The sequence below is a fragment of the Molossus molossus genome, unplaced genomic scaffold (genome assembly GCF_014108415.1).
Source record: "Molossus molossus isolate mMolMol1 unplaced genomic scaffold, mMolMol1.p scaffold_m16_p_7, whole genome shotgun sequence".
In the NCBI taxonomy this organism is placed as follows: domain Eukaryota; kingdom Metazoa; phylum Chordata; class Mammalia; order Chiroptera; family Molossidae; genus Molossus; species Molossus molossus.
In genome coordinates this window covers 92,167,223-92,193,852 of record NW_023425401.1, presented here as the reverse complement: position 1 = coordinate 92,193,852, position 26,630 = coordinate 92,167,223, and the positions used below count along the sequence as shown (strand labels likewise).

Here is a 26,630-nt window from a genome sequence, read left to right as displayed (position 1 = left end):
TTAAGCATTTCTTCCTCTATAACTCATACTATTCTTTCCATCCTAAATCAGGAAGTTCAAAGTTTAGGAAAATGGGTATCTTTGTCTTCTACTAAAGTTAGACATGCTCCCTTTCCTGTTCTAAAGAGTCATGGGGCTTCTCTTAAGTGGTTATGTTTTAGTGATGGATAGTGTGTTGAAGATCCACACATATACGCACACCCACCAGCCAGAATCAGGCCGTGTGTGTTTCTATCAAGAAAGCTTTTTTAAAATTATTTGAAAGCCAAGTCAAATGTTACCAACTTGGGAGCATTTTTTTTTCCAGCTCTTTATTCATTATGTTCTTTTTTGTGCTCTTTCACTTTTAACTCAGATATGGCCAGTTTTATCTGAGACTCTAAATAAGCACCGGGCTGATAATCGGATTGTAGAACGTTGTTGCAGATGCCTCCGCTTCGCTGTTCGTTGTGTAGGCAAAGGGTCTGCAGCCCTGCTGCAGCCACTAGTCACACAGGTAAGTCTTCCATGAGAGGGAACATGTAAAGTGTACAGAATTTGAAATAGAAGCCTTTGGAACAAAAACTCTGCTGATACAACACTTTTATATTAATTAAATATGAATGAAAAAATAATTAAAAAGAGGTAAGTAGTGCCTGTGGTAGGTATGTTGTCTTATAAGGGAAACAGCCTGTAAACTAATATGTATAGTGATAATCTAAATAGCAATACATTTCAGTATGAAATTAGGAAAAAAGAATGGCTTTGCTGCTCAGCTCTTCTATACCAGTGCTAAGTGTTTTCACATTAATTTTCTTTTTTTAAATGTGGTAAGTCAACTTTGCTATTTCTTGGCCCAAAGGGATTTTTTTTATCTTGAACATAGTTAGTTATTCACATAAATTTCTTATTTGTCAAGATATAAAGTTGACTCTTTCAATCACCAAGATTGATATGTAATTAAGATGGGATGACTTCCTGTATAAAGTTCTCTAAGATCATACCTAGAACTACTCTATATGCACCACCTATGGCTAGTGGCTTAGTTCACCAAGTAATTTGTGTTGATGTTATTAACCTCATAGCAGGGCCAGAACTAGATTGAAGTAAGTGAGGCACCATGCACATAGCATTGAGGGAGGCAAGGCCAAGTGCCAATTCTGCATTTGCAGGACTCTAAGCAAGTGCCTTCTTAAATTTTGCATTCATGTTGTGAGGGAAACTGCTAGACCACACCCACCCAACCTGAAGTGACTCTCCTCCACCTGGACAGGGTACCCACAATGCAGATTTTAAGGAGACACATTCTCTTAGAAGCTGACCCTGACAGTGAGTGCCACCTTAAATTCTGCATCCTGGTACATCACTCTTAGGGAAGCACCCTCAGGCAGGGTCATGCTAGTGCAGTGTCATTTGACACTTACATAATCTTGCCTTTTTAAATTGTAGAAGTTTGTACAGGTATATATTTTAACAGAATTTTAATTATTAGTGATTTTCTGTACCCTGAATACAAAAGTATATATTAAGGGTTTTCTTCAGTGCAATACATTCTAGGTCCAATATAACTTCATTTAATGTCCCTTTGCTGTTGGAAGATATCTCGTGACTTTTATGTTTTTTTTTTTTATTCCTTCTAATTAACGAGTATGTGACCAACCCAATAGAGCAGAGCAGCCTTACATAGGAAGTATATTCTAAAGTGAGTACACGTGACAAAAATGAAAGTTCTTTTTTTTTTTTTTCAATCCTCACTCGAGGATATTTTTCCATTTATCATCAGATAAGAAAGGGGGGGGGGGGCATCAATGTGAGAGAGATACATCAACTGGGTGCCTCCTGCACGACCCTGACCAGGGCTGGGGATGAACTGCAACTGAGGTACGTGCCCTTGACCGGAATAGAACCTGGGACTCAGTGGTCTGTGGGGCCAGTGCTCTAACTGCTGAGTCAAACCGGCCAGGGCTAAAAATTATTCTTAAAAGTTCTATAAATAAGAGCTAAGCAAACTAGAGTCGGTGAGCCTATAGTTTATAAATAAAGTTTTACTGAGTGATTGCCATGTTTATCCATTAAAGTATTATTTATTGGCCATTTTTTGCTACAGTGGCAAAGTTGAGTAGTTAGAAGATTATATGGCTGGCAAAGCCTAAAATAGTTACTAGTGGCCCTTGAAGAAAATTTGCCAGCCCCTGACTTAAATCATTATTTATTAAATAGAACGTGTTTTTTGAGTATACAACATTGAACAGATTCATAGTTCTCATCTCATGCTCCTCCCATGGTATATGCTGATAAGAAGCAGTTACTCTTATCTTTCAACCCCCACTAAGTACATAGAGTTGAATTTATATAAGATCAATGCATGTGTGTTGTGATGGCATTTTAAATAGATGAATGTATAAATGTCTCTTAATATTTAGAGGATAACACGGTAAAAATCCTAAACAAATCATGTAATTTAAATGTGTGCATTAAATTTTTATTCTTTTGAGACTGATACCTTGATTGGAAACAGATTTTACTTAGAAGATGAAATAATGGGGTTTAGGAGCAACTCAAAATTGAAACAATGCTTTTAGTCTCCAAGATGAGGACATTTGGTATATTTGTCCCTGCTATAGCTATACTAATTTTAAAAGAAAGAAAGGAAGCCCTGGCCAGTGTGGCTCAGTTGGTTGAATGTCATCCCATGCACCAGAAGGTCACCAGTTTGATTTCCAGTCAGGGCGCATACACAGGTTGTGGGTTTGATACCTGGTCGGAGTGCATGTGGGAGAAACATCAATTAACCAATTCTTTTCCTTTCTTTTCTCTCTAAAATCAATAAAAATGCCCTGGCTGGCCCAGCCAGTGTGGCTCAGTGGTTGAGCGTCGGTTAATGCACTAAGAGGTCACCAGTTTGATTCCCAATCAGGGCGCATGCGCAGGTTGTGGGTCTGATCCCCAGTGGGGGGCATGCAGGAGGCGGCCAGTTGATGTTCTCTCTCATTGATGTTTCTCTCTCCCTCTCCCTTCCTCTCTCTCTCAAATCAATCAATGAAAAAAAAATTAAAACAAAAAATATGCTCTGGCTGGTTGGGCTCAGCGGTTAGAGTGTTGGCCCTCAGAGTGGAGAGTCTCGGGTTTGATTCCCAGTCAAGGGCATGTACCTGGGTTGCAGGTTCGATCTTGTCCTCAGTCTGGGTCATATGGGAGGTAACCAATCAATGTGTCACTCTCACATTGATATTTCTCTCTCTCTCTGTCTCCTTCCTTTCCTTCCACTCTATCTAAACATAAATGGAAAAATATCCTTGGATGAGGATTAACAACAAATTTTTTTAAATAAAATCAATAAAAATCATTTTTAAAGTGATTTTTGTCCTGGCTGGTTTTGTTCAGTGGTTAGAGTGTCAGCCCACAGACTAAAGAGTCGCAGGTTCAATTCCACTTGAGGGCATGTGCCTGGTTTCGGTTCGGTCCCAGGCCCTGGTTGGGGTCATGCAGGAGCGACCGGTCAATGTGTCTCTCTCTCATCAGTGTTCCCCCCCCCCCCTTTATCTGAAGATAAATGAAAAAGAAAAGTATCCTCGGGTGAAGATTATAAATAAATAAATAAAAGTGATTTTTAATGCAAATAACAGAGAGCAAACATTAGTGTTAGAAAATTTGAGTATACTATGCTATGGTTTAACAAATATTTACACAAGCCTTGGATAAAATCGTTCTTTAATGACTTCCAGCTTGAAGTATTATACAACTCTCTTACAGCATTGTTTTGGGAAGATAAAAGGTCAAAGGCTTGAAATAAGTCTAAATAGAATACTTGAAAATTGTTGAGGAATTGAGTTCTGTTTAAAAAGTGTTGACAACAGGCCTTCCTGCGTTTGAAAGAGAAGAAACCAGTCTCTCTCTGAATTTCTTCCTCCAGACAACTTTCTTAGTTGCTTATTGAGGAGTAAAGAGTTGAATTAATTGGTTTTTCCCTTGGCAGATGGTGAATGTGTACCATGTACATCAGCATTCCTGTTTCCTGTACCTGGGCAGTATCCTTGTGGATGAGTATGGCATGGAAGAGGGCTGTCGGCAGGGACTACTAGACATGCTCCAGGTATGTTTTCTTGGGGGAGAATAGACGTGTTGGTCTTGGATGGTCTAAAGCCCTAGTGTCATTACTGTGTCTTTAGTTCTGTTGCTTCTTTATGTTTCCACATCAGGAATGTTGATTTCCTAATAACAGGGAGGTAGAAACTTCCTCATTCTCTGGATAGGCTTGCTTGGGAGGAGAGATTGACCACACAAATGTAACGATCATTACTGCATAATTTATGCTCTCCAGAGACAGGGTTTTTTTAAGGTGTGGGGAAGTGGGCAGATAGATTTAAATTCTTGCCTAGAATAGCCAGTGAACTAGTTTACTTATTAGCAGGGATGGTTTTAGGGTAAATAGCAGGAATTGAAAAGGGTTCCTGATATACTGCTTTTCCCCACTCCTAGTCATGGGGTGGGGGATGGGACTATTTTGGGAGTTAAATTATGATGCTTCTTTACCTTAAGATGTCTTTCCAATTAAAACTTCATTTACTCCTTTTGTAGACTGACCATGTCTAGGACAAAAGCACAGTCTTTACTCTCAGGAACTTTTAAAACTTTGAAATGACATCTATCCATCTTCATCAATTAAAAACAATACCATCAACCATTTCTGAAATGTGGATTTCATATGTGAAAACTGTGTATGTCAACTGAGAAAGATTTCTGTCTTCCTTTTCTTGATTGCATTCTTTTTTTTTTTTTATCCTTACCCAAGGACATTTTTTCACTTTTTGTTCAGATAGAGCAGGAGGGAGAGAGAGGAAGAAAGGGAGAGAGAGAAACATCTATGTGAAAGGGACACATAGAGTGGCTACCACCCGCACGACCCAACCAGGGCCAGGGACAAACTGCAACCGAGGTACGTGCCCTGAGCGGGAACTGAACCCGGGTCTCTGGACCGCAGGCCGACGCTCTAACCACTGAGCAAAACCGGCCAGGGCTTGATTGCATTCTTGTCACAGAATTTTTCTTGTCTGTGCTATCCTTCTTTGTTCCTTTTGTATATGTTGTGATATTTTGCAAGTCTGAATGCTGTGGCATTTATATACAAATATTTGTTTAAAACTCACTTCTGTTTTAGGCACTATGCATCCCCACCTTTCAGCTCCTAGAACAGCAGAATGGGCTCCAGAATCACCCTGACACAGTGGATGACCTGTTCAGGCTAGCCACCAGGTCAGTTCTTCCAAAAAGCAACCATTTCTTTTATTATTCATCCCCATCACTGCTTTGTCTTATCACCTAACACTTGACTGTTTCCTTCTCTGTGAAATGAGGTAAGTTGAGTAGGTAGATTAATGATTCATAACACAAAGTTAAATTTTGAGCCAGAATATCCCCATACGTGAGGAAGAGGAATTGAATGGGAGCATGGAAAAGTAGCTGAGTTTCTATTACGAAGGAGGAAACACACACACAAGACAATAAAATTGAGCTGAGTAAAAACATTTGACTAGATAATCTCTAAAATCCCCTGTAGTTTTAACTTTGTATGCTGCTATGATGTGATACTTCACCTCAACTTTGAATTGTCTTGGGAAAAAAATTCTTAGGATTTTAAGATCCTTGAGAAGTTACTTGGTGCTGCCCATCCGGTGTGGCAGTGTCAACCCATGCACCAAGAGGTCACTGGTTTGATTCCCGGTCAGGGCACATGCCCAGGTTGTGGACCAAATCCCCAGTGTGGGACATGCAGGAGGCGGCCAGTTGATGTTCTCTCTCATCGATGTTTCTATCTCTTTCTCCCTCTCCCTTCCTCTCTCTAAAATCGATGAAGAAAAAAAGAAAAATTTTTAAAAAAGAAGTTATTTGGTGCTATGCTTAAATTCTTTTTACCAGTAACACTGAGGTTATTGCCAAACCTTTGAGTTCCTTCTTAGTTGATAGCCAAGGAATTTTAATCAAACCAGTTTAGTAACCATAAAAGCACTTGAAAAAAAAATGAACCATTATTAAATGTATGTAATTATATATGTAATATATATATTTTATCATTTACAAATGTGAAGTAGTATTGGCTTAACTATTTCATCTCAGGATTGAACATTTTTTGTTGTTTATTTCTTTTTTTATCCTCACCGGAGGACATTTTTGCATTTATCTTCAGACAGAGCGGGAGGGAGAGAAGGGGGAAGAGAGAGAGAGAGAGAAACATCAATGTAAGAGAGACACATTGACTGGTTGCCACCCACACTGCCCCAACCAGGGCCGGGGACAAACCACAACCAAGGTACATGCCCTTAGTGAGAACTGAACCCGGGACTCTCTGGTCTACAAGCCGACACTCTAACCACTGAGCCAAACCAGCCAGGGCTTCTTTTTGTTAGTTTTTGCACAAGTTAGAAAAAAATTTTTTCCGTTGATACAGGTGGGTTGTCAACCTCTGTTTTCCTAGAACATATGTATGTGTTCCTTGAAAACTAATCCCTAGAGATGTTCTTTGTACTACCGGGTGAAAAAAAAAAAACTTGGAAAAATATTGTATGTTTTTCTTGGAGATTCTCCGGGCACATTAAAGGATCTGAGAAGCCTTGTGGAAAATTGAGTGGAAAGTAATCGAGTTCTCATATACCTCCTGCTTCCCCCACCACCTCTTTCACTGTTAGCATTCTTCACCAGAGTGGTTTGTTTGTTAGAATTATTAACCTACATTTACACATAATGTAGTTTACATTAGCTTTTATTCTTGGTGGTGTACCTTCTGTGAGTTTGGACAAAAGTATAATGACGTGTATCCACCATTATAGTATTGTACAGAATAGTTTTATTACCCTAAATCCCCTGTGCTCCACCTATTCATCCCTTCCTCCCCCAAACCCTAGCAACCGCTCATCTTTTACTTTTTCCATAGTTTTGCCTTTTACCCTGGCTGCTTTTATAGCCTTTCCTGTCATTCACACCTAGCCTTTCTTTCCATACTAGGTTTATTCAGCGTAGCCCTGTTACGTTGCTGAGGAGTCAGGTGGTCATCCCTATCTTACAGTGGGCCATTGCCTCTACTACCCTGGACCACCGGGATGCCAACTGTAGTGTCATGCGGTTCCTACGAGACCTCATCCATACAGGAGTAGCCAATGATGTAAGTATAAACATTATATCTTTTCTATTTTGCAATGCATTATTTTCTCATATTGCTTCCTCATTTCCTTAGGGGTATCTGTCTTCTTATTTGATCTGTATTGGTTAGACCTATACCATAGTGGATCAATTAAAAGTGTAAAATGGCCCAGCCAGTGTGGCTCAGTGGTTGAGCATGGACCCCATGCACTAAGAGGTTGCCAGTTTGATTCCCGGTCAGGGCACATGCCCAGGTTGTGGGCCTGATCCCTGTGGGGGGGCATGCAGGAGGCGGCTATTCGATGTTCTCTCTCATCGATATTTCCATCTTTTTCTCCCTCTCCCTTCCTCTGTCTCTAAAAAATCAATAAATAAAATAAAAATTTTAATTAAAAAAAAAGTCTAAAATGATTTTTGTTCCCAGGCCATTTATTGTCTGTTTGAAGTGGTAAACAGGTATAAAGACAACAAGAAGGCAGTATTTGATTGTCAGATGAGTATAAAAGTTATGATTGCTCCAAGATCAGAAGAGGGAATGCTCTTTGAAAAGAAGTAGGTTGGGATAACTTTCTGGAAGAGGGGCCATAAGCTTATAGGTAGAATTCAGATGGATTGGAGCAGGTAGGGTAGTCTGAGTGTATAAATCATGATCAGAGAAAGTCAGGACAGCACTAAGTTTCTTAGTAGACAAGAGACCTATTGACTTGAGTAAAGTGGTTCACAAAGTTTTCAAAGGTAGATTTAGCTAGATGTGGAATAGAATTGACGGTAAGGAACAGCAGTAAAGAATTATGTGAGTAGGCTAATTATTATTAAGTTTAGCGGTAAAAGAGAGAAGAAAAAAGGAAAACTAGATGTGAAAGACAGCTTTAAAATAGTTTTTTTTCAAGATGTTAGAAATATATTTGTATTCAAAGACTATAAGAAAGAAAATATTTTGTTGTTATTTTTTAATCCTCGCCCCAGGATATTTTTTTCATTTATCTTCAGATAGAATAGGAGGGAGAGAGAGGAACATCCATGTGAGAGAGACACATCAACTGGTTGTCTCCCGCACAACCCCGACCAGGGCTGGGGCAAGGTACATGCACTTGACCTGAATCAAACCCGCAACTCTTTGGTCCACAGGCTGACACTCTTAACCACTGAGCCAAACTGGACAGGGCAAGAAAATATTTTTTATAGAAAAGATTAGATATATGATAGAAGTCTTCAATTCTTATTTCAGTTGGTTTTTAAAAAGGAAGTAAGGATACTTTATGTTATTTTTCACAGAAAAAAGGATTAAGAAAATTGCTACTCTTAATCTTTAACCATTATGTCTCTTCTGCCTTCTATTCATGAAAAATCTAAGGATTAATCTCAGCTGATACCCATGCGCATTTCTTTGATACTAAACTCAGTATTTTCTTTCTAATGACATATCATTTGGTGGACTTTGTGAATCTACTTGCAATATGATATGTATACTTTCTTCCCTAGGAAAGAAGAAATTGCTAGACCAGAGATTTTCTACCTTTTTTATCTCATGGCATACATAAACTAATTACTAAATTTTGCAGCACACTAAAAAATATATTATTGCTGATCTGACAAATTTAAAAAGGTATGATTTTGATTCATTCACACTGGACGGCTGCTGTTCTGTTGGCAGTTGTCACTTTTTTATTTGACAGTCTAAGAGAAAAGAGGTCTCTTGCAGCACACCTGTTGAAAATGCTCTGCTCGCCCGGGCCGGTTTGGCTCAACGGATAGAGCATTGGCCTGCGGACCAGAGAGACCCGGGTTTGGTTCCCGCTAAGGGCACATACTCTCAAAAAGACACACACACAGAAAAAAGGTTTAAAAAAGAAGAAAATGCTCTGCTGGATTAAAGAGGAAAGAATACTTGGTCTTTGGAAAATTGAAATTAGAACTTATCCATTGCTTCTGTTCTCTTACAGCATGAAGATGACTTTGACTTACGGAAAGAACTGATTGGACAGGTGATGAACCAACTTGGACAGCAACTTGTAAGCCAGCTGCTCCACACATGCTGCTTTTGTCTCCCCCCCTACACCCTACCAGATGTGGCCGAAGTGCTCTGGGAGATCATGCAGGTTGACAGACCGGTAAGATTGTTTACATAAGGAACTCATTTCTCCCAGTCCTAAACTACGGTTGCTTGCGGTTGACTGTAACTTGAAACCAGCCCTATTGTACGTTCATGGAACCTAATTTAGGCATATTGCTAAGTTTAATTGGTAGCTGAAGGGGCCTATATGAGGCCATTAATTCATCACTGGGTTCTCATAAGCATATTTATGTCACTGTTGTAGGGCTTATATATTACCAGATTTTAATACCAAGCGTTGAATTCAGCTGTGTGGCTTTCCAATGAGAAATGTGTTCACCTATAGGAAATGCCCATTTATCACTTGTGTAGTGTTACTTGTATAACTTCGACCAAGTTATATGAGCATGGAAATTTTTTTAGGCTATCCAGTAATGTCCAAGAAATTTCAGTACTGAGCCACGTGATCATAAATCAAGTTATGGTACTGCATGAAAGTTTTGAGCATAGTGATAAAGTATAATAGCCTATAAATCATTTATTAAATAGGATTTACAGGTTTTTTAAAATGTGTTTTTATTGATTTTTTAGAGGGAGAGAGAGAAACATTGATCAGCAGCCTTCTGCACACCTCCCACTGGGGATCGAGCCCACAACCCAGGCATGTGCTCCAACCAGGAATTGAACTGGGACCTCTCAGTCCACTCAGTTCATGGGATGACGTCCAGTCCACTGAACCACACTGGCCAGGCGGATTTAATATTAATATAAAAGCAGTTCTGAAAAGTACACAGTTGGACCTAGTTAGCTATCTTCCAGAAGGGAAAAATCCACATATATAAGTATCTTACAATTTTAAAGTACATGTATATCTTAATATTTTTTTCCTGCTTTATATTATTGATGGCAGTTCTTAGCCTCACTTTCAGCAGCTTCACAAAAGAGTGCACTTTCACTGTTAGACTCTAATATGACTGAGCCAGAAGTTCTGCCTGATCTGGTGTGTTCATCTCCAACATTCAGTGATTAGTATATATTGCGGTAGTGGGCATATGCTTTACTTGATCTTTGGCTCAAACAAAAAACATTAACATATAGGGCAGATGCTTAATAGATTTCTAACATTTTCTTGAGGTTTGTACTTCAGAAACAGCCACATTAACTTTAATTTTTACATATCAAACTCTGAGGTTCTTGTGTGACTGGTTGTGTCAAATAACTCTTCAGTTCTGTCGTATAAGCTCAAGTGCTTCAGGAATGAATAGTACCAATAGTTCCCATTGCTGGTTGTTCAATACATATGTTCTGTTTCAATCTAATATAATAGTATTTTTGTGTTTTCCTAAAGAAGGTACTCTGTGAGCATGGGGACCAACAACTTTAATTCCAAAAGTCCTTGAACATGAGAAGTAAAGCTTCCATACTTTTTTACAAAAATACTCAGTTCCCAAGTAACAGCAGACTTATATAAATTTGATTTTACAGAAACATTTTTTATTTTTAAACATATAGCTAAATGCTAATAGCAGAAGAAAATGAGAACAGCAAGTTTAGACAGAAATAGAAACCATGTGGCCATGTGCTCCCGAGAGTTTACTATAGATCCACAAGTTGTCACGCAATTTAAAGTGATTGTTTTCTATAAACATAACTACAAGTGAGTTTTTGTTAAGATTAAGGAACTCTTACATAAATGTGAGTTGTCTATGCCCTATAAATAAACATCGAAATTGTAACTAAGGATTTAAGTACATAGAACATTTCTTGAGCACTTTCTTAATCATACCATTTTCAAAGTTCAACACAAACTTTTCAATAGCAGATGACATACCAACTTTGTCTCTTGACTTGAATGAACTATTAAAGCCCTTTCTTGTGTTTCCCCCCTTTCTTTCTTGGAGTACCCACCTGTGACAAATTTATTCAATATTTTCAACCTAATTTCTCAGATCCTTTACTAGAAGATAATAAGGCTCACTATATGCTAGCTAATTAGTTTTTGCTTTTTAGTTTAGTTTCTTACTGTTTTTGTTTGGGGGGATACTATAGTTAACTCGAGTGGGTTTTGGATACCAAAACTTTGTCAGTTAGGGATTCTTCCTGAATCTTTTGCCCCTGCTTATTTTTTGTTTGAGTAGAGTGTTGTCTTCCTTGAGGGCAACATTTGGAAAATTATGCAGTCCTTTTTTGGAGTAAGGAAAGGTTTATTGATGGAGAAGCTTCCAACTAAGAAGATGGGAAGCTTTGGTGGTGTCTCAAATCCATCTTAAGAAAGTGCAGAGTTCATGCTTCTTTTATATCAAGTGAAGAAGAAATGAGAGGGCAAGAGTTGATTGACAACCACAGACATATGGGGACAAGGGGCCCAAGGAAGATTGTTAACCTTTTTTGTTCTTTGTTGACTCTAGTTGACGTGAGTCTGGTTTAGGAGCTCCCCGTAAATAGTTTTGAATTTCCTGTATATGAGGGTTTACTATACTTGTTTCCTGTATAATCCAGTCCAGTGGTACAGATTCTAAGGGCCTCATCACATCCTCATCGATGGTAACACTGTTGGCAACAGCAAAAAACAGCACCAGATGTTAGAGTGGTGGAGTAGTACTTTCATTCTTTTACTTGCTTCCAAGTTCGGGGGGTACTAATGCTACCAAAGAAAATCTGCAGGTTTTTGTTACTACCTATAGAGTCCCTGCCTCCTTTAAACACTCTTATTCCTTTCTTTGGTACAGACTTTTTGTCGATGGTTAGAGAATTCCTTGAAAGGTTTGCCAAAGGAAACAACTGTGGGAGCTGTCACAGTGACACACAAACAACTAACAGATTTCCACAAACAAGTCACTAGGTGAGTGATGCTTGGTGTTTTTTGTTTATTTTTTAAAGGAATATGAACAGCAGCTAGGGTGTATAGATAAAATATGTCTTTGTTTCTTATAGCATCTTAGTTACAGATCTGCCCAGAGTATGTGTCTTGTGTGCCTTTGTATATTCACAATTTAGTGTCCATGTATCTTGAATTGCACAGATTGGCATTGAAAACAGTCTTGGGGAAAATATCACCATGCATTATATGTATGTATCAGTTTTATTGTATGTATATATTAACTGTTATAAGATCTTAATGAGTAAGTGGAAACATTATTTCTTCCAAAGAAAAATGCACTGAACAGCATACTACCCTACAGGAGATTTATTTTTTCTTTTTGAAGTCCTTCTCAATTCTCATTCGTATTCAGAGGTCAAGAATACAAGTGTCTGAATAGGTGAAGCATTGGTTGTAAAACATAGAGTGATGTGTAGACTACAGTAAACTGCAAATTTTCCACCATGCCTAAAGATGCTCAAATTTTAATTTCATGCAGACCAAATAAAACATCTCTCTGGGATGCATTAGGCCCATGAGCCACTTGCTTACAGCTCAGTTAAAATGTTAGTGTGTATAAGTGGTTTTTATTTTTTTACTGTGAACATAATAAACATTTTATATAGCTACGTAGTCTTTCTAATTACTGTTTCATAGCTATATAGGTATTTCTTGATTTCCTAACAGTTCCTCTGCTAGTAGACATTTGATTTTGGGTTTTTTGTTGTTGCTGTTTTCAGTGTTATAGATAATATGGAAAGTCTAGCCTTTTCTTTCTTTTGACTATTTTGATTAAAATCCCTGAATCAAAGGTTATGAGACTTTTATGGTCCTGATAATATTAACGACAGTGATTTAAATTGAATTTTATAACTGTGTGTTACCTTGCCTTGATATTATGTCTAGAGTCTTTAGAATTTTGACTATTCATATAGTTGCGGAACAATTTATATGTCCAAGAATGGGTATTGAAACAAGGTGGATAACAGTGGGGGAAAAACTGGAAATACTCCAATTGCCCGTCAATAGAGAATGGTTATATCATTAACAGTATGTCTATACTAATAAGTAGGCACTGTTTTGTTTACTTTTTATTTATTTTATTGATTTTAGAGAGAGGGGAAGGGAGAGAGAGAAACATCAATGAGAGAGAGAGAACATTGATTGGCTGCCTCCTACATGCCCCCTCTGGGGATTGGGCCCACAACCTGGATATGTGCCCTTACCAGGAATTGAACCGGGACCTCTTGGTGCATGGGTCGATGCTCAACCACTGAGCCACACTGGCCTGGCTTATGCTCTTTTTATTTTTATTTTTTTTAAATCATTTTTATTTTTCTATTACAGTTAACATACATATTATATTAGTTTCAGGTGTACATCCCAGTTAGACATTATCTAACTTAATAAGTGATCATCCCAGGAAGTCTCATACCCATCTGATACTAGACATAGTTATTAGAATATTATTGACTCTATTCCCCATGCTGTACTTTACATCCCCATGACTAATTCTGTGACAACCAGTTTGTACTTCTTAATCCCTTCACCCTTTTCACCCATCCGCCCAAGTCCCCCTACCCCCCGTCTCCGTCTGGCAACTGTCAAAATGTTCTCTGTATCTATGAGTCTCTTTCTGTTTTGCTTATTTGTTTATTTTTATTTTTAGATTCAATTGTTGATAGATTTGTATTTATTGCCATTTTATTGTTCATATTATCTCTTCTTCTTCTATTCACCCTTTAACATTTCATGCAGTTCTGGTTTGGTGGTGATGAACTCCTTTAGCTTTTTTTTGTCTAGGAAGCTCTTTATATGTCCTTCGATTCTAAATGATAGCTTTGCTGGGTAGAATAATCTGGGTTGTAGTTCCTTGCTTTTCATCACTTTGAATATTTTGTACCACTGCCTTCTAGCCTGCAAAGTTTCTGTTGAGAAATTAGCTGACAGTCTTATGGATGCTCCCTTGTAGGTAACAAACTGCTTTTCTCTTGCTGCTTTTAAGATTCTGTCTTTGTCTTTAACCTTTTGCATTTTAATTATGATGTGTCTTGGTGTGGACCTCTTTGGGTTCATCTTGTTTGGGACTCTGCTCTTCCTGGACTTATATGTCTATTTCCTTCACCAGGTTAGGAAATTTTTCTGTCATTATTTTTTCAAATAAGTTTTCAATTTCTTGCTTTCTGTTTTCTCTTTCTGGCACCCCCATGATGCAAATGTTGGCATGCTTGAAGTTCTCTCAGAGGCTCCTTACAGTATCTATATTTTGGGATTTCTTTTTGCTGTTCTGATTGGATGTTTTTTGCTTCCTTATATACCAAATTGCTGATTTGATTCTCAGTTTCATCTACTGTGCTGTTGATTCCCTGTAAATTATTCTTCATTTCAGTTAGCATATTCTTTATTTCTGACTGGTTATTTTTTATGATAGCTGTGTCTTTTTTCATGCTGTTGAAATTATCAGTAAATTCCTTGAGCATCCTTATAACCAGTGTTTAAACTCTGTATCTAGTAGTTGCAGCCAGATATTTTTTTTTTTTTAGGACCTGTTGTTTTGGGTCCACATTTTGACTGTATTCCTGTTTGTTTCTACGTATTAGATAGAGCTGCTATGTCTCCCGTACTTGGTATAGTGGCCTTGTATAGTAGGTGTCCTATAGGGCCCAGTGGCACAGCCTTCTCAGTCACCTGAGCTGGGCACTGCAGATGTGCCCCTGTGTAAGCTGTGTGCACTGTCCTGTTGTAGTTGAACTTTGATTGCCATTTGCATCACTGGGAGGAATTGACCCCCAGGCCAATTAGCTGTGAGGACTAGCTGCAACTACAGCAGAGGAGCAGCTTGCATGAGTGGACCCTGTGGAGCAGGACTTGCTTCATTGGGGCTTTGGTGGTGCTCACCGAGTCCACCCCTTGAGTGTGCCGCTGATGGAGGGTGTAGGGTTGTAATCCAGCATGGTCTGAAGCTGTCCACATGGTGCACTGGCTCTGGGGCCTCTTGGGGGGTGCAAGGTCAGCCACTGCCTTTGCCCTGTCTAGGGCCACCCAGCACAAGCCACAGAGTGATCTGCAGATGGCTGCTACTTGTGCTGGGCTTGGAGCTGCTCAGGAGAGGCCAATCTGCAGACCAAGGCCAGCTGCCTCTAGTGCTGACCTGGGGCCACTTAGCAAGAGATATGGGTACACTACTTGTTTGAGATATTTTAAGACAATCCGAAGCATGATGCAAGAGAGGCTATTTGTATGGAAAAGCCCCTAGAAATGGCTTGGGTAGGCCCACAGGTTGATAGGTACCAGGTCTCAGGGAATCACCAGGGCAGAGTGAACAATGTGAGCTGAATTGATGGAGACTCTGATGTGGCACCTGCCTGTTGGCTCTGTCGGGGAAGGACTCAGAAAAGGACCAGTGGCCTCTGCCAGCACTTTTGTCTGGCAGAAAGCTGCCCTCCCCCCCCCCCCCACCACCAGTTTTCACCCTGGTGCCAGACAGTTCAGTACCTCCGTGTATGTCCCTGGTTCCTTTCAAGCTGTTCTAGAACTGGGGGGTGGGAAGGGGTGGGAAGGGGTGAGTCAGAGTTAAGTCCATGTACGGGCCCTTTAAGAAGAACTGCCTGGCCCTGTCTCCCTCAACCACAATTCTCACTGGTTTTTACAGCCAGAAGTTATGAGCACTTCTCTTCTTGGCTCTGGAACCCTGGGCTGGGAGGCCTGGTATGGAGCCTAGGACCCCTCGCTCCTTGGGTAGGACCTCTGCAGCCGAGATATCCCTCCCAGTTTTAAACAACCACATGTTGGGACCACCTATTCTGTGTCTCACTCCTCTTACCAGTCTCAATGTGGATTCTTCTTTAAATCCCTAGTTATAGAACTTCCATTCAGCTAGATTTAGGCAGATCTGAGTGATGGTTGTTCTGTAGTTTAGTTGTAATTTTGGTGTGGTTGTGGTAGGATTCGAGTACCACATTTACCTACAACCGTCATCTTGACTGGAAGTATTTTTTTAATCCTCCCCGAGGATATTTTTTTCCATTTATCTTCAGATAGAGTGGGAGGGAGGGAGGGAGGGAGGGAGGGAGGAGAGAGAGAGAGAGAGAGAGAGAGAGAGAGAGAGAAACATCGATGTGAGAGAGACATATCAACTGGTTGCCTCCTGCATGACCCTGACCATGGCTGGGGACTAAACTGTAACCAAGGTACATGCCCTTGACTGGAATCAAACCTGCAACTCTTTGGTCTGTGAGCTGATGCTTTAACCGCTGAGCCAAACCGACCAAGGCTTGACTGGAGTATCTCCAATAATTTTGTTAAGGTTAAAATTCCAAACCTTTGAGTGTTATTTGCCGTTTACTAAGTGGCTTAACTTCATGCCCCAAAAGTAACTGACTTTTGGCCATAGATCAAGTGACATGCATGACTGGAAAATAGCATGTGACTGCCTGCCTTTGTGACATATTGTGCCTGAAAGGGGGACTTCCCCTCTACTAAGGCGGCATACATTGGCTGTGATGACCTTAACAAAATTATTTACTTTTTTACTATGCATCTTCTCAGTAGAAGTAATATTCTCAGGGGGGAAAGTGTAACAGTTGCTTCTCTCTGCTTTTGTTTTGTTCTGTTCCATCTAGTGCTGATCAGTAGAAAAATAAGGTCGTATTGACTCTGATTTTCTTAGACCTATTAGGAGCCTGGAGAGAACCCACAAAGGACTGGGCTTAGAGTCAAGGATGTTGGTTTGAATCTTGCATTCATTGACTGTTACTTTTAAACTCCAGCTTATTCATCTGTAAAATAGGGTTAGTAATACCTATTTCATAGGGTTATTACGAGATACCAAGTGGAAATCTAGAGATCTGGCGCATAGTAGGTGATCAGTGAATGTTAACTTTCTCCTTGGAAAAGAATCTGCCAGAATGTCATTATGTACTTACAGAACTAGCTGGAGCATGTTTCCTGCCAGCTCTGAGGCAGCCACCCACACGTTCTGGAGTAAGTCTCCACCAGGCCTGTGTTCCCTCATCTGGGCTAACATGTAACAGGTAGAAAAACAGAGTAAGTCTGAAAACTAAGGACATACCCTAATTTAATTAAAATCATGAGGCAAGCCTGGCCAGTGTGGCTTAGTGGTTGAGTGGTGACCCATGCACCGAGAGGTCGTCGGTTCGATTCCAGGTCAGGACACATGCCCAGGTTGTGGGCCCGATCCCCAATGGGGGGCGTGCAGGAGGCGGCCAATTGATGTTCTCTCTTATCGATGTTTCTATCTTTCTTGCCCTCTTTTCTTCTCTCTCTAAAAATCAATAAAGGAAAAAAAATTTTTTTTTTAATCTTGAGACAAAAGAAGAACCCAAATAATGCAATGCTGTGAACAAAAATATCTGTGATCTCTGCCTTGTGATAGGGGAAAATAAGGTGCACTACCAGCCTGGCCTACTTGAACTCTTATTGCTAAACAAGTTTTGTGGCTCCTCTTACAGTAAGCTGTGACATAATGGTGGGTAGTGAACAGAAGTTGAGGTACTAGAGAAAGGGTTTGAGATTGCTCACCTCCTCTTCATAATGCTCTTTCTTTAGTATGTTTGTTGCCCATGAACCTTCTATTCCATGTATGACTCAGTCTCCATTTTGGTTTTAAGGTCCTGTAATTCCTGCCTCAACATGCTGCTTTTGTTTGCCATCCTAGCAGGGAGGGTGAACTGGTTCAGTTTCATTTCAGCAAGTCCAAGCCTGTTTTTCAAATGGTACTTATCAAAATATGGTGGACAGATTGGGGTTGTGGGACTGGCAGCCAGGAAACAGAACCTAGAAAAATAGTGGCAGCTTTAAATAGATGGATGGATGGATGGATGGACGGACGGATGGATGAATGATAGGGGAGTAAGGCAGAAAGCAGAAAATAGTTTTTGCTTTTAGGGGGTATTTAAAAATCCATTTCTTTGGGCTTAATCATCAAGGACACTTAAGTTAAACATTTGGCTGATGCTCTTAACACCAAAGCAGTTGCTGACAGGATTGGGAGAAGAAAATGAGCTGATTTGAGACACTGTGACTTGTCCCTCATTTTACCCTGACTCAACATAGTTCTCCTGTACTTGTATTTTTGGTACTTTTTCTCATGTGTCACAAAAGAGGTGAAGGATGGAGGGTTTTTTTCTTTTCCAGATTAAACCTAGATTTTTGGTTAAAGGATAGAAGTGAAAACTTGTAAGGCATCAGGATAGCAAAAGAATCTTGAGTCTCCAGCAAGTTTAACTATTTCTTATTGTCTTAATCCCTTACAGCACAGCACACAGCGGGTTCTTTTGGGTTGTGTATCTTTCTCCTTCATGCCATTGGGAATGTGGGCGATATGAGTACTCACTCCCTGGCTGCCTCCTTAACAGTCAGTATTGATTTGGAAATAGACTGAGAAATGTATGCACTTATTGAAGCGTGTTACATTCACAAAGAGCAAATGGCAGAATTCTGATAAAATAAGACCTTCCTCATTTTCAGTACATTTTTAAGGTGGAGAGATACTACAAGTTTCTAGGATGTTCTGTTGGGTCAAATCCTGGAGTCTAAATCAAGATTCTCAATGATGTTTCAGACCTTATAATAGGTGAGGAAATCCAGATGTGGGCACTTAAAGGGATTGCTCTCATTTTTCCTTTTTTTTTGGATCACCGTTAGCAGTTTCCTTCCTGGTGTTTGACCATTACGACAAGGAGAGGGAGCTTTCTTCTCACATTGAATTCTTCTCACATTTGGAATCCTTCCAAACCAAAGAGAGGGCCACAGAAGGGTGAGCATATTAGGAAGTGCTTCCTTTTCCACTGTTTGGACAACGGAGGCCTTTTGAAAATCCAGGGTCAGATGCAACTGGGCTATTCATATTACCTCGGCATCTCAGTGCTTGCCTAAGGACCTGCCTCCTCCTCCCATAGGAGGAAACCCTGAGTAGCCTGTTCAACTAGAAAATCGATGACTGATAGAATCTTAGTTGCTGGACTGGGCTTTGTAAACAAAATCTGCCTTTGGAAGAGAATGGGGAAGCCAGGGTACTTAAGTTAGCTCAGCTCGTAGAATTAAAATGATTAGCTGTAGGTGAATAGGCTTGCTTTTTCTACTTTGGGGTTTCTGGCTTTCTTGTATTTATGTGAAAGACTTTAACCGAGTGGTCTTGTAGCAGCCTACAGTTGAATACTATTTTGTTCACTGCTCTGTTATCCTAACCACTTAACATTTATGAACTGATTTAATTCTCAAAACATTATGAGGCAGATAATAGATGAAGAAACTAAGGCAGATTGGTAACTTGCCCAAGGTCACGGTGAAGCCAAGATTCAAACCTAGGCGATTTTTCTCCAAAGCCCATTCTTGAAGGACCACACAGTTTATAATTATTCTCATATATATATATATATTCTCATATATATTCTCATATATAATAATTAATATTTAACCTTGAGTTACAAAAAGATTTGAAACAGAGTTACTGTTGCAGTTGTTTTTCAGAGTATTAAATCTTTGTCATCAGTTAGGGACCAACCTACTTTTTCTGTTCTAGTGCTGAGGAATGTAAACAAGTTTGCTGGGCCTTGAGAGACTTCACCAGGTTGTTTCGATAGCTCCCACTCCTGCACTGTGCCTGTCACCCAGGTGAGTGGTATCTAGCTCCCCGGTTTCCTCTGCCTGTCACAAGTGCTTGGGGTGGACATAGGTGTTTTTTTGGTTGTTGTTTATTTTAATCCTCACCCAAGGATGTTTTTATTGATTTTAGAGAGACCGGAAAGGGGGAGAGAGAGAGAGAGACAAACATCAATTGATCAGCCGCCTCCTGCACTTACCCAGACTGGAGATCAAACCTGAAACCTGGGTATGTGCCCTGACCAGGAATCGAACCCGAGACTCCTCAGGGTATGGGATAACACTCCAACCAACTGAGCCACACCCAGCCAGGGCTGGACATAGGTTTTAATGCCAGTCATGGGACGAGTACGATATCTCGAGTCAAGGAAAGACCTAACAATTTAACACTTCTGAACAGCTGGGAAATGCAGGGCCCTGATTTCCTTGGGCCAGATAATTGTCAGCTGCTTTCGGATGCCATTCACCCCCATAGGAAAGTTACTGTGACAGACTATCTCAAAAAACAATTTCTTCCCCTCTTCCCCTTACACACACTTCTAGAATCGTAAGTGTGTATGGTTAACAAAGAAATAAATATTTTTTTAACCTGGCTACTTTGATGAAAATAGTGCTGATCTAAAACTTTACTGTGGTACATGGTACCACTCTCCTAAAACTGACCTTTCAGATTTAATGAGCACAGATCCTTATTCTTTCCACTTTTACGCTTTGAACGCTGAAATGCTAGGTTTTGATTGAGGCAGGAGGTCTAGCTCCTAATCATCAGTTTTCTCCATTTCCTTCCTGTCTCCTGATTCAGAAGCAAATCAAGAAGCTGAGCTGGGGAAAGAAAGGACTGGGTAATGGGATTTGGGTGCCAGTTTCTTGACAGAGAAGAAAGGCAGCTCTCCTCTAAGCCCACACTTCGGCGTCTTAAACAAAATTTCTTGTGCCAGGAGTCAGTCCTCCATGTGTGTACAGCACTCTCATGGGGGTTCTGTGATTACATGCGCTAGTGGGTGAAGGTGCCGGGCCACAGTGCCTCGCCACACCCGAAATCACTTGTACGCTTTGGTTCTTTAAGGAGTAGTGATATCATTTGGGAGACTTAGGTTTGCAGTGTCTGTAAAAGCTAACACTGGTACACATTTTGTGGAGAGCTGTGAATGCTGGTAGCTAACATTCACTGAGCCCTTACTAGTATGAGGTCCTGTTCTAAGTGCTTTATATTGTTAACTAAGATAATCCTCACACAGTGCCCTGGGTCAGTTACTATTATTATTCCTATTTTACAAATGAGGCATTTGAGTTTGCAAGATGTTAAACAATTTGCTTGATGTAACCACAGTCAGTAATTGATAGAGCCACAATTCAAACATAGACATTCTGGTGCCAGAGTCCTCACTGGTAACCACGCTACTTAATACTTTTACAGGGAGTCCAAATCATTGGTTTTTAAGCTTATTGTAGTAGGCATAGCCTTCTTTTAAAATAAAATCTTACATGAAACCCCAGTATTTAACAGACTAAAGTGGAGATTTTCTGGTTAGCTTGGAGTGGGCATCCTGGACCTACTGGCTCACTTTACCCCGCACACGTGGTCCCCAGTTTCCATAGCACCCTCCGGGTTGGAAAAGCGCTGAAGGCAGCACATCATTAAAGCAGTAGCTCCTTGAAATCACAAGTTACAAATCCAACTTCTTTTTTTTTATTGAGTTCTTATGACAGGCCAGAATAAGGTGCCTGAGCAAGTATAGGAATTTCTGCCTTGACTTTATAAAATGCTTACTTGTCTCCTGGACCACAAGTATTGACTATCTTCTTTTTTTTTTGTAGGAATGTCTTTTTTAATTAGAAGACGGGAAGAAAACAAAAACCAGACTGTGTCCCACAATCAGAAACCTCCACTGTGGCAGAGGGGCCTTCACCGCCACCAGGGCGTCCCACCAGACAGGGAGAGACTCCAGCCTTCCGAGGCCGTCCTGAGGAGCTCCTGTTTGGGGATGTGAGGGAAGATCAGCACCGTGTTTAAAAAGATGGCTGCAGCCTGTCCGGCGTGGTGGGAGGGGAGCTGGTTTCCTGGTGAACTTGTTTCTAAAAGGAAAAATAATTTTTAAGGAAATAAAAAAGGAAAACAAAACTGAAACCAGAACTGAAACATCCGCCTGGTAGCAAATGACACGCACGCATACATCGCGTACCTACACACATGCTAACGCGTGTGCACACACAGAAAAATAAAAGTGCAGACTTTCTGTGAAACAATAAACGGTTACTTAGGGAAAATGGGAATTCAAGTGAATTAAATAGCTGCAATGGGAAGAAAAGGTTCCGGATCATCTCTTCAGGATTTTTTTACTGTTTTGTTCTCTCTTTCTCTCTCCCATCCCCCCTTCTTTCTCATTTCCCCTTCTCTTTTAACAGAGTGAGTAGAAGTTTTTCCCATCCTCCCTAACCGTTGTTTACCACCTTTAGAGTTGTTTGGACAGGGAGCAGTAAGCAAGGAGCCTTTTGTTTTATATCATGGTCACATCGGTGATACTAGGACTTGCCAGGGCCAAATTCATGTATAGCTCAACTCTGTGCTGTTCAGTCTCTGATCCACTCCGACCCACACTGGCTCCTCGTTGGCCCTGAGGAAGAGCCAACATCAAGATGAGGGGGATATAAATGTATGTTCTAAGTTCTAAGATTTTTTTTTAGTTAATGTTTCACCCACAGACATGAGAGAACAAAAGAGGGTGGGAATATGAAAAAAAAAAGTGTTTACAAGGCTAAACTGTATTTTACTAAAAAATGTGGAAATTATTTGACTTCATGGGGAAGAGGCGGGAGCGGAAGCCCAGAGCAGATCTTAATGTTTGGAAGGAGTTGCGGCCTTGCACAGGCATTACATCCGAGGGCACTGTTCTGTCTGGTGTTGTAGCCATCTCAAGAACAAATCAACAACAGAAGAAAAAAAGAAAAGAGAAAAAATAAATTTTTAAAATTTAATTAATGTTTGTTTTCACTTCTTTTCACTGCCTGATAGTTCTGAAATGGTACAGCTGGACCACTTAAGTAAATAGTCTTAGTTGTTATCTGACAGTCTGGGTGTGGGGTTTAGAAGACAGGCCCCTGTCCTCAGTGCCACAAACCCTTCGTATTTCAGGGGAGTGGCTCAGCCTGCATCTTCTATTCTAGTTCACCCTAAAACCCTTAATGCTGCATTTTATCTTCATACTGCTTCAGTGGGAAAGGATGGGTCTGCCCTGGCCGGTGTGGCTCAGCGGGTAAGAGGGTCGGCCCAGGCACTGAAGGTCTCGGGTTTGATTCCTGGTCAAGGGCACGTGCCTGGGTTGTAGGTTCGATGCCTGGCCTGGTTGGGTTGAGTACGGGAGGCAACCAGTCTATGTGTCTCTCTCACATTGATGTTTCTCTCAGTCTGTCTCTCTCTCTCTTTCTCTCTACTTCCTCTCCCTCCCTCCCTTCCACTCTAAAAATCAGTGGAAAAAATATCCTTGGGTGAGGATTAACAAGAAAAAGAAAATGGGTCAATCAGCATGTTAATCATAAATGTGGTATATTCTTTCCACAATGGCCACCCAAGTAGATTGATTGTTTCCTAACCTGCTGAGTATTTGGTCTTAAAAAAAAATAACCTATAGTAAAGTATACCTGACATACAGGAAACTGCATATATTTAAGGTGTACATACAGCTGATACGCTTTGACATAGGATACACTCTTGAAATTGTTAACAATCACAGTAGTTGAACCTATCTTTTACTCCCAGAAGTTTCCTCATGCTTCTCCCCATCCTCCCACATGTTCAAGGAGCCACTGATCTGCTTTCTGTCATTGTAGTTTGCATTTTCTTGAGTTTTCTATAAATGGGGTCATACAGTGCGTTATAGCAATTGGGCTTTGAGCTAATGACCTTGACTGCAGAGCTGCATCTAGTATGTGAAACTTGCCTGCATAACATCAGCGGGACTCACCCTCTAAAGAGGCATTATTGGAAAGGGAGGAGGAAACTTGAATGTGAAACAGTGTTTGGCCTGAGATCATCAAATTCTGAGGGTTCCCACAATACCCCAGCCATTCCTCTCATTTACTGGGTAAACTAAAACTTTGAAGCCTGATCCAACCCTAGGTCCTTGCAACCGCCAGTTGACATTTTGCTTAAGGAATTTGGCTTTTGTGACAGAAAGTTGATTCTGGGACTGAAAAAACATCCAGCCACTGAAAAATAGCATGTGGAATGCATAGTCTCAATCTAGGAACATCTCCACAGGATAGCTTTGAAAACCAGAGCTCTCTTTTCATTATGAAGTCAGGCCTCGTTGCATACTGTCTTACAGATTGTATCAGACGAGTTCGTACAAATAGCCATCACTTTCTGGCATGGCAAGGATACCCACCTACATTTTAATTTAAAAAGGAACTGTTTGGAATCAGGTTCCCTAATGTAGATATTGTGTTCCTGTGCAACATTATCTAGTGGAAGAACAAGAGTCTTACACTTGAACTTAAGTAAAAAAGTCCCCACAGCCCTGGCCGATTTGGCTTAGTGGTTAGAGTGTCGGCCAATGGACCAAAGGGTTGAGGGTTCGATTCCCGGTCAAGGTCACATACCTAGGTTGCAGGTTTGATCCCTGGCCCCAGTTGGGGGTGTGCAGGAGGCAGTCAATCGATGTTTCTCTCTAAAAAATAAATGAAGACATATTTTAAAAAGGCCTCTGACAAAAATTGGAAAAGGCATCAATATCCTCTCCTCCTCTGAATACTGAAAAGATCTTTATGTCAGTGAAAAGCTGTATTAGAGGAAAGGGGTCTTGAATTAAAAGGGAATATTTAGTTGGATAGAAAGATGAACTTTGTCAGGGAAACTACTGGGTGCTAGAGGGATGTGTTCATCCCCTGGGCCATGAACATCAGTGTTCTGTGGATTCCGGCTTCAACACCAACAGAGGCCTCTGGCACAGTCAAAGGTACTGCCAGGCGGAACTCGAGCATAGCTGGGGAGCAGCAAAATCCAAACCACATTGTCCTGCCTTGAACCTCTGGAAGGGTTATATCTGGCACTTCTTTTGGGTAGTGTTCATCCACAACTGGCTACTACAACAGATCTATATAAAATGACAGCCATGTGTGCTGTTTCTGGTTTTTGTGTTTTTTTTTTAATTTTTTAAGAAACCAAAAAGTAAGTAGAAGCCCAAGGAAGATTTTCAGCAACCACGAGCTGCCTGAAGTATTGAAGTCCGTCCACAAATGATCGCCTAGTGCAACTTCCTTCTAAGCTTCCATCATTCATCTGTTTCCAGTTCCCTGCTTCACTGTTTATCAAGGGAGGCAAACTCCAAGGCCTTCAAGGACAAGGCAGTGACAGGAGGGAAGCAGGCTCGGAGGGGACCATTGAACTGGGGAGCTTTCCTATCTGAAGTTCCAGCTGATCCTTGCCCTTGGGGAATGTGAGACAATGTTTCTAAATTTGTCAACTTTCTGAGAGAAGCTGGAAATCAGATATGTGACATCTAATTTTCAAGTGTTGACAACTAATTTCAATCTAAAGAGGAAATAGAGCTGCACAGGCCAGTGCAGAGAGAGGTGGCTGAAAAAGAAGACGAAAGACAAAAGGAACTGTGTGTAAGCTCTGTACTCTAGTTGGTCAAGTTTCTTTTTCTTTTTTTAAAATAAATCCTCACCTGAGGATATTTTTTCCATTTATCTTCAGATAGAGTGGGAGGGAGAGAGAGAGAGAGAAACATCCACATGAGAGAGAGACATCAATTGGGTGCCTCCCGCACGACCCCGACCAGGGCCAGCAACCAAACCGAAACAAGTACATGCCCTTGACCGGAATCGAACCCGCGACTCTGGTTCGCAGGCCTACGCTCCAATCACTGAGCCAAACCGGCCAGGGCAAGTAAAGTTTCTTAAAGGGGTTTGGGTTAACAATTCTGAGACCTCTGTACATGTGTGCAGTATGGAAAAGGGGGTCAGAGAAGTCCCTGTAATATTGGGCAAACCTGATAAACACTACCAGGTGATCAAGGTCAAATCAAGTGACAAGTCATGGTCATAGTATGCACCCTCCATATGATGCAGTGAAGATGATACTTACCTCTGATACCTTGGATGGGATTGTGGAACAAAAGAAGGCTATTAGATAAAAACTAATTAAATCTGAATAAAGAACGGTGTTTAGTTAATAATAGTGTATTTATATTGCTTCATTAGTTGTGATAAATATACTATAATGTAAGATTAACAATTGGGGAAACTGTGGGGTGTATAGGAACTCTATAAGCAACCTTTCCACAAATCTAAGTCTAAAACTGTTTATTAAGAACAAAAATCTGCACAGGCCACGTAACCATATGTAGATGCTCAGCCTCACTCCTAACGAGAAGTGGCAATGAGATACTGTTTCTCACTTCTCAGGATGGCAAAAATCCAAAAAGATAATACAGTCTGTTGGCAAGACTATGGGAGAACAGGCACACTTACAGATTTTTCAGGATTTTGCCAATATTTGGCAAAATTACGCACATTTATCCTTTGGCCCAGAAATTCCATTTTTGGGGTTCGTCCAAAGATACACTGGCAAATATAGGAAAATATATTTATAAAAGCCTATTAACTGTAGCATGAGATATAATAGCTAAAGATGGAAACAACTGGAATACCCACTAAAAGGAAGTCAAAACAAAAACCTGCATCCAATTGAGCCCCTGGAATCCAGCCAGAGTCTAGGTCAAAGTACCAATTTACAGGAAATACAGGAGGCAAAATACCTTTGCAACGCAACAGAAATGCAGTCAGCAGTATCTGGGCAAAAGCAAAATGCAGAGCAGACAGTGCCATTCCTTCCACAATTAAATTGCAAGGGAATAGCCCTGGCCAGTTTGGCCCAGCGGTTAGAGCGTCGGCCTGTGGTCCAATGAGACCCGGGTTCAGTTCCCGCTAAGGGCACGTGCCTCGGTTGCAGTTTGTCCCCGGCCCCGGTTGGGGTTG

General features: G+C 40.7%; 1 protein-coding gene across 14 annotated transcripts in view; it reads left to right on the top strand.

Annotated features, from left to right (window-relative positions):
• The window catches only part of TNPO3 (transportin 3), a 106,662-nt gene extending 84,039 nt beyond the window's left edge, over window positions 1-22,623 (top strand). For 3 of the 14 annotated variants that reach the window (XM_036247578.1, XM_036247587.1, XM_036247577.1), the window contains exons 16-24: window positions 356-496; window positions 3,956-4,072; window positions 5,138-5,232; window positions 6,979-7,135; window positions 9,057-9,224; window positions 11,896-12,008; window positions 17,657-17,761; window positions 19,570-19,661; window positions 21,468-22,574. In XM_036247578.1, coding sequence (XP_036103471.1) covers window positions 356-496; window positions 3,956-4,072; window positions 5,138-5,232; window positions 6,979-7,135; window positions 9,057-9,224; window positions 11,896-12,008; window positions 17,657-17,761; window positions 19,570-19,630 — 957 coding nt within the window. In that variant the 3' untranslated portion in view covers window positions 19,631-19,661; window positions 21,468-22,574. Of the gene's footprint in view, window positions 1-355; window positions 497-3,955; window positions 4,073-5,137; window positions 5,233-6,978; window positions 7,136-9,056; window positions 9,225-11,895; window positions 12,009-16,953; window positions 17,072-17,656; window positions 17,762-18,515; window positions 18,568-18,692; window positions 18,805-19,569; window positions 19,662-21,467 lie in introns of those variants that run through there. The other 11 variants (XM_036247588.1, XM_036247589.1, XR_004957408.1 and 8 more) reach the window with 10 other exon arrangements.
• Window positions 22,624-26,630: the final 4,007 nt, after the last annotated feature.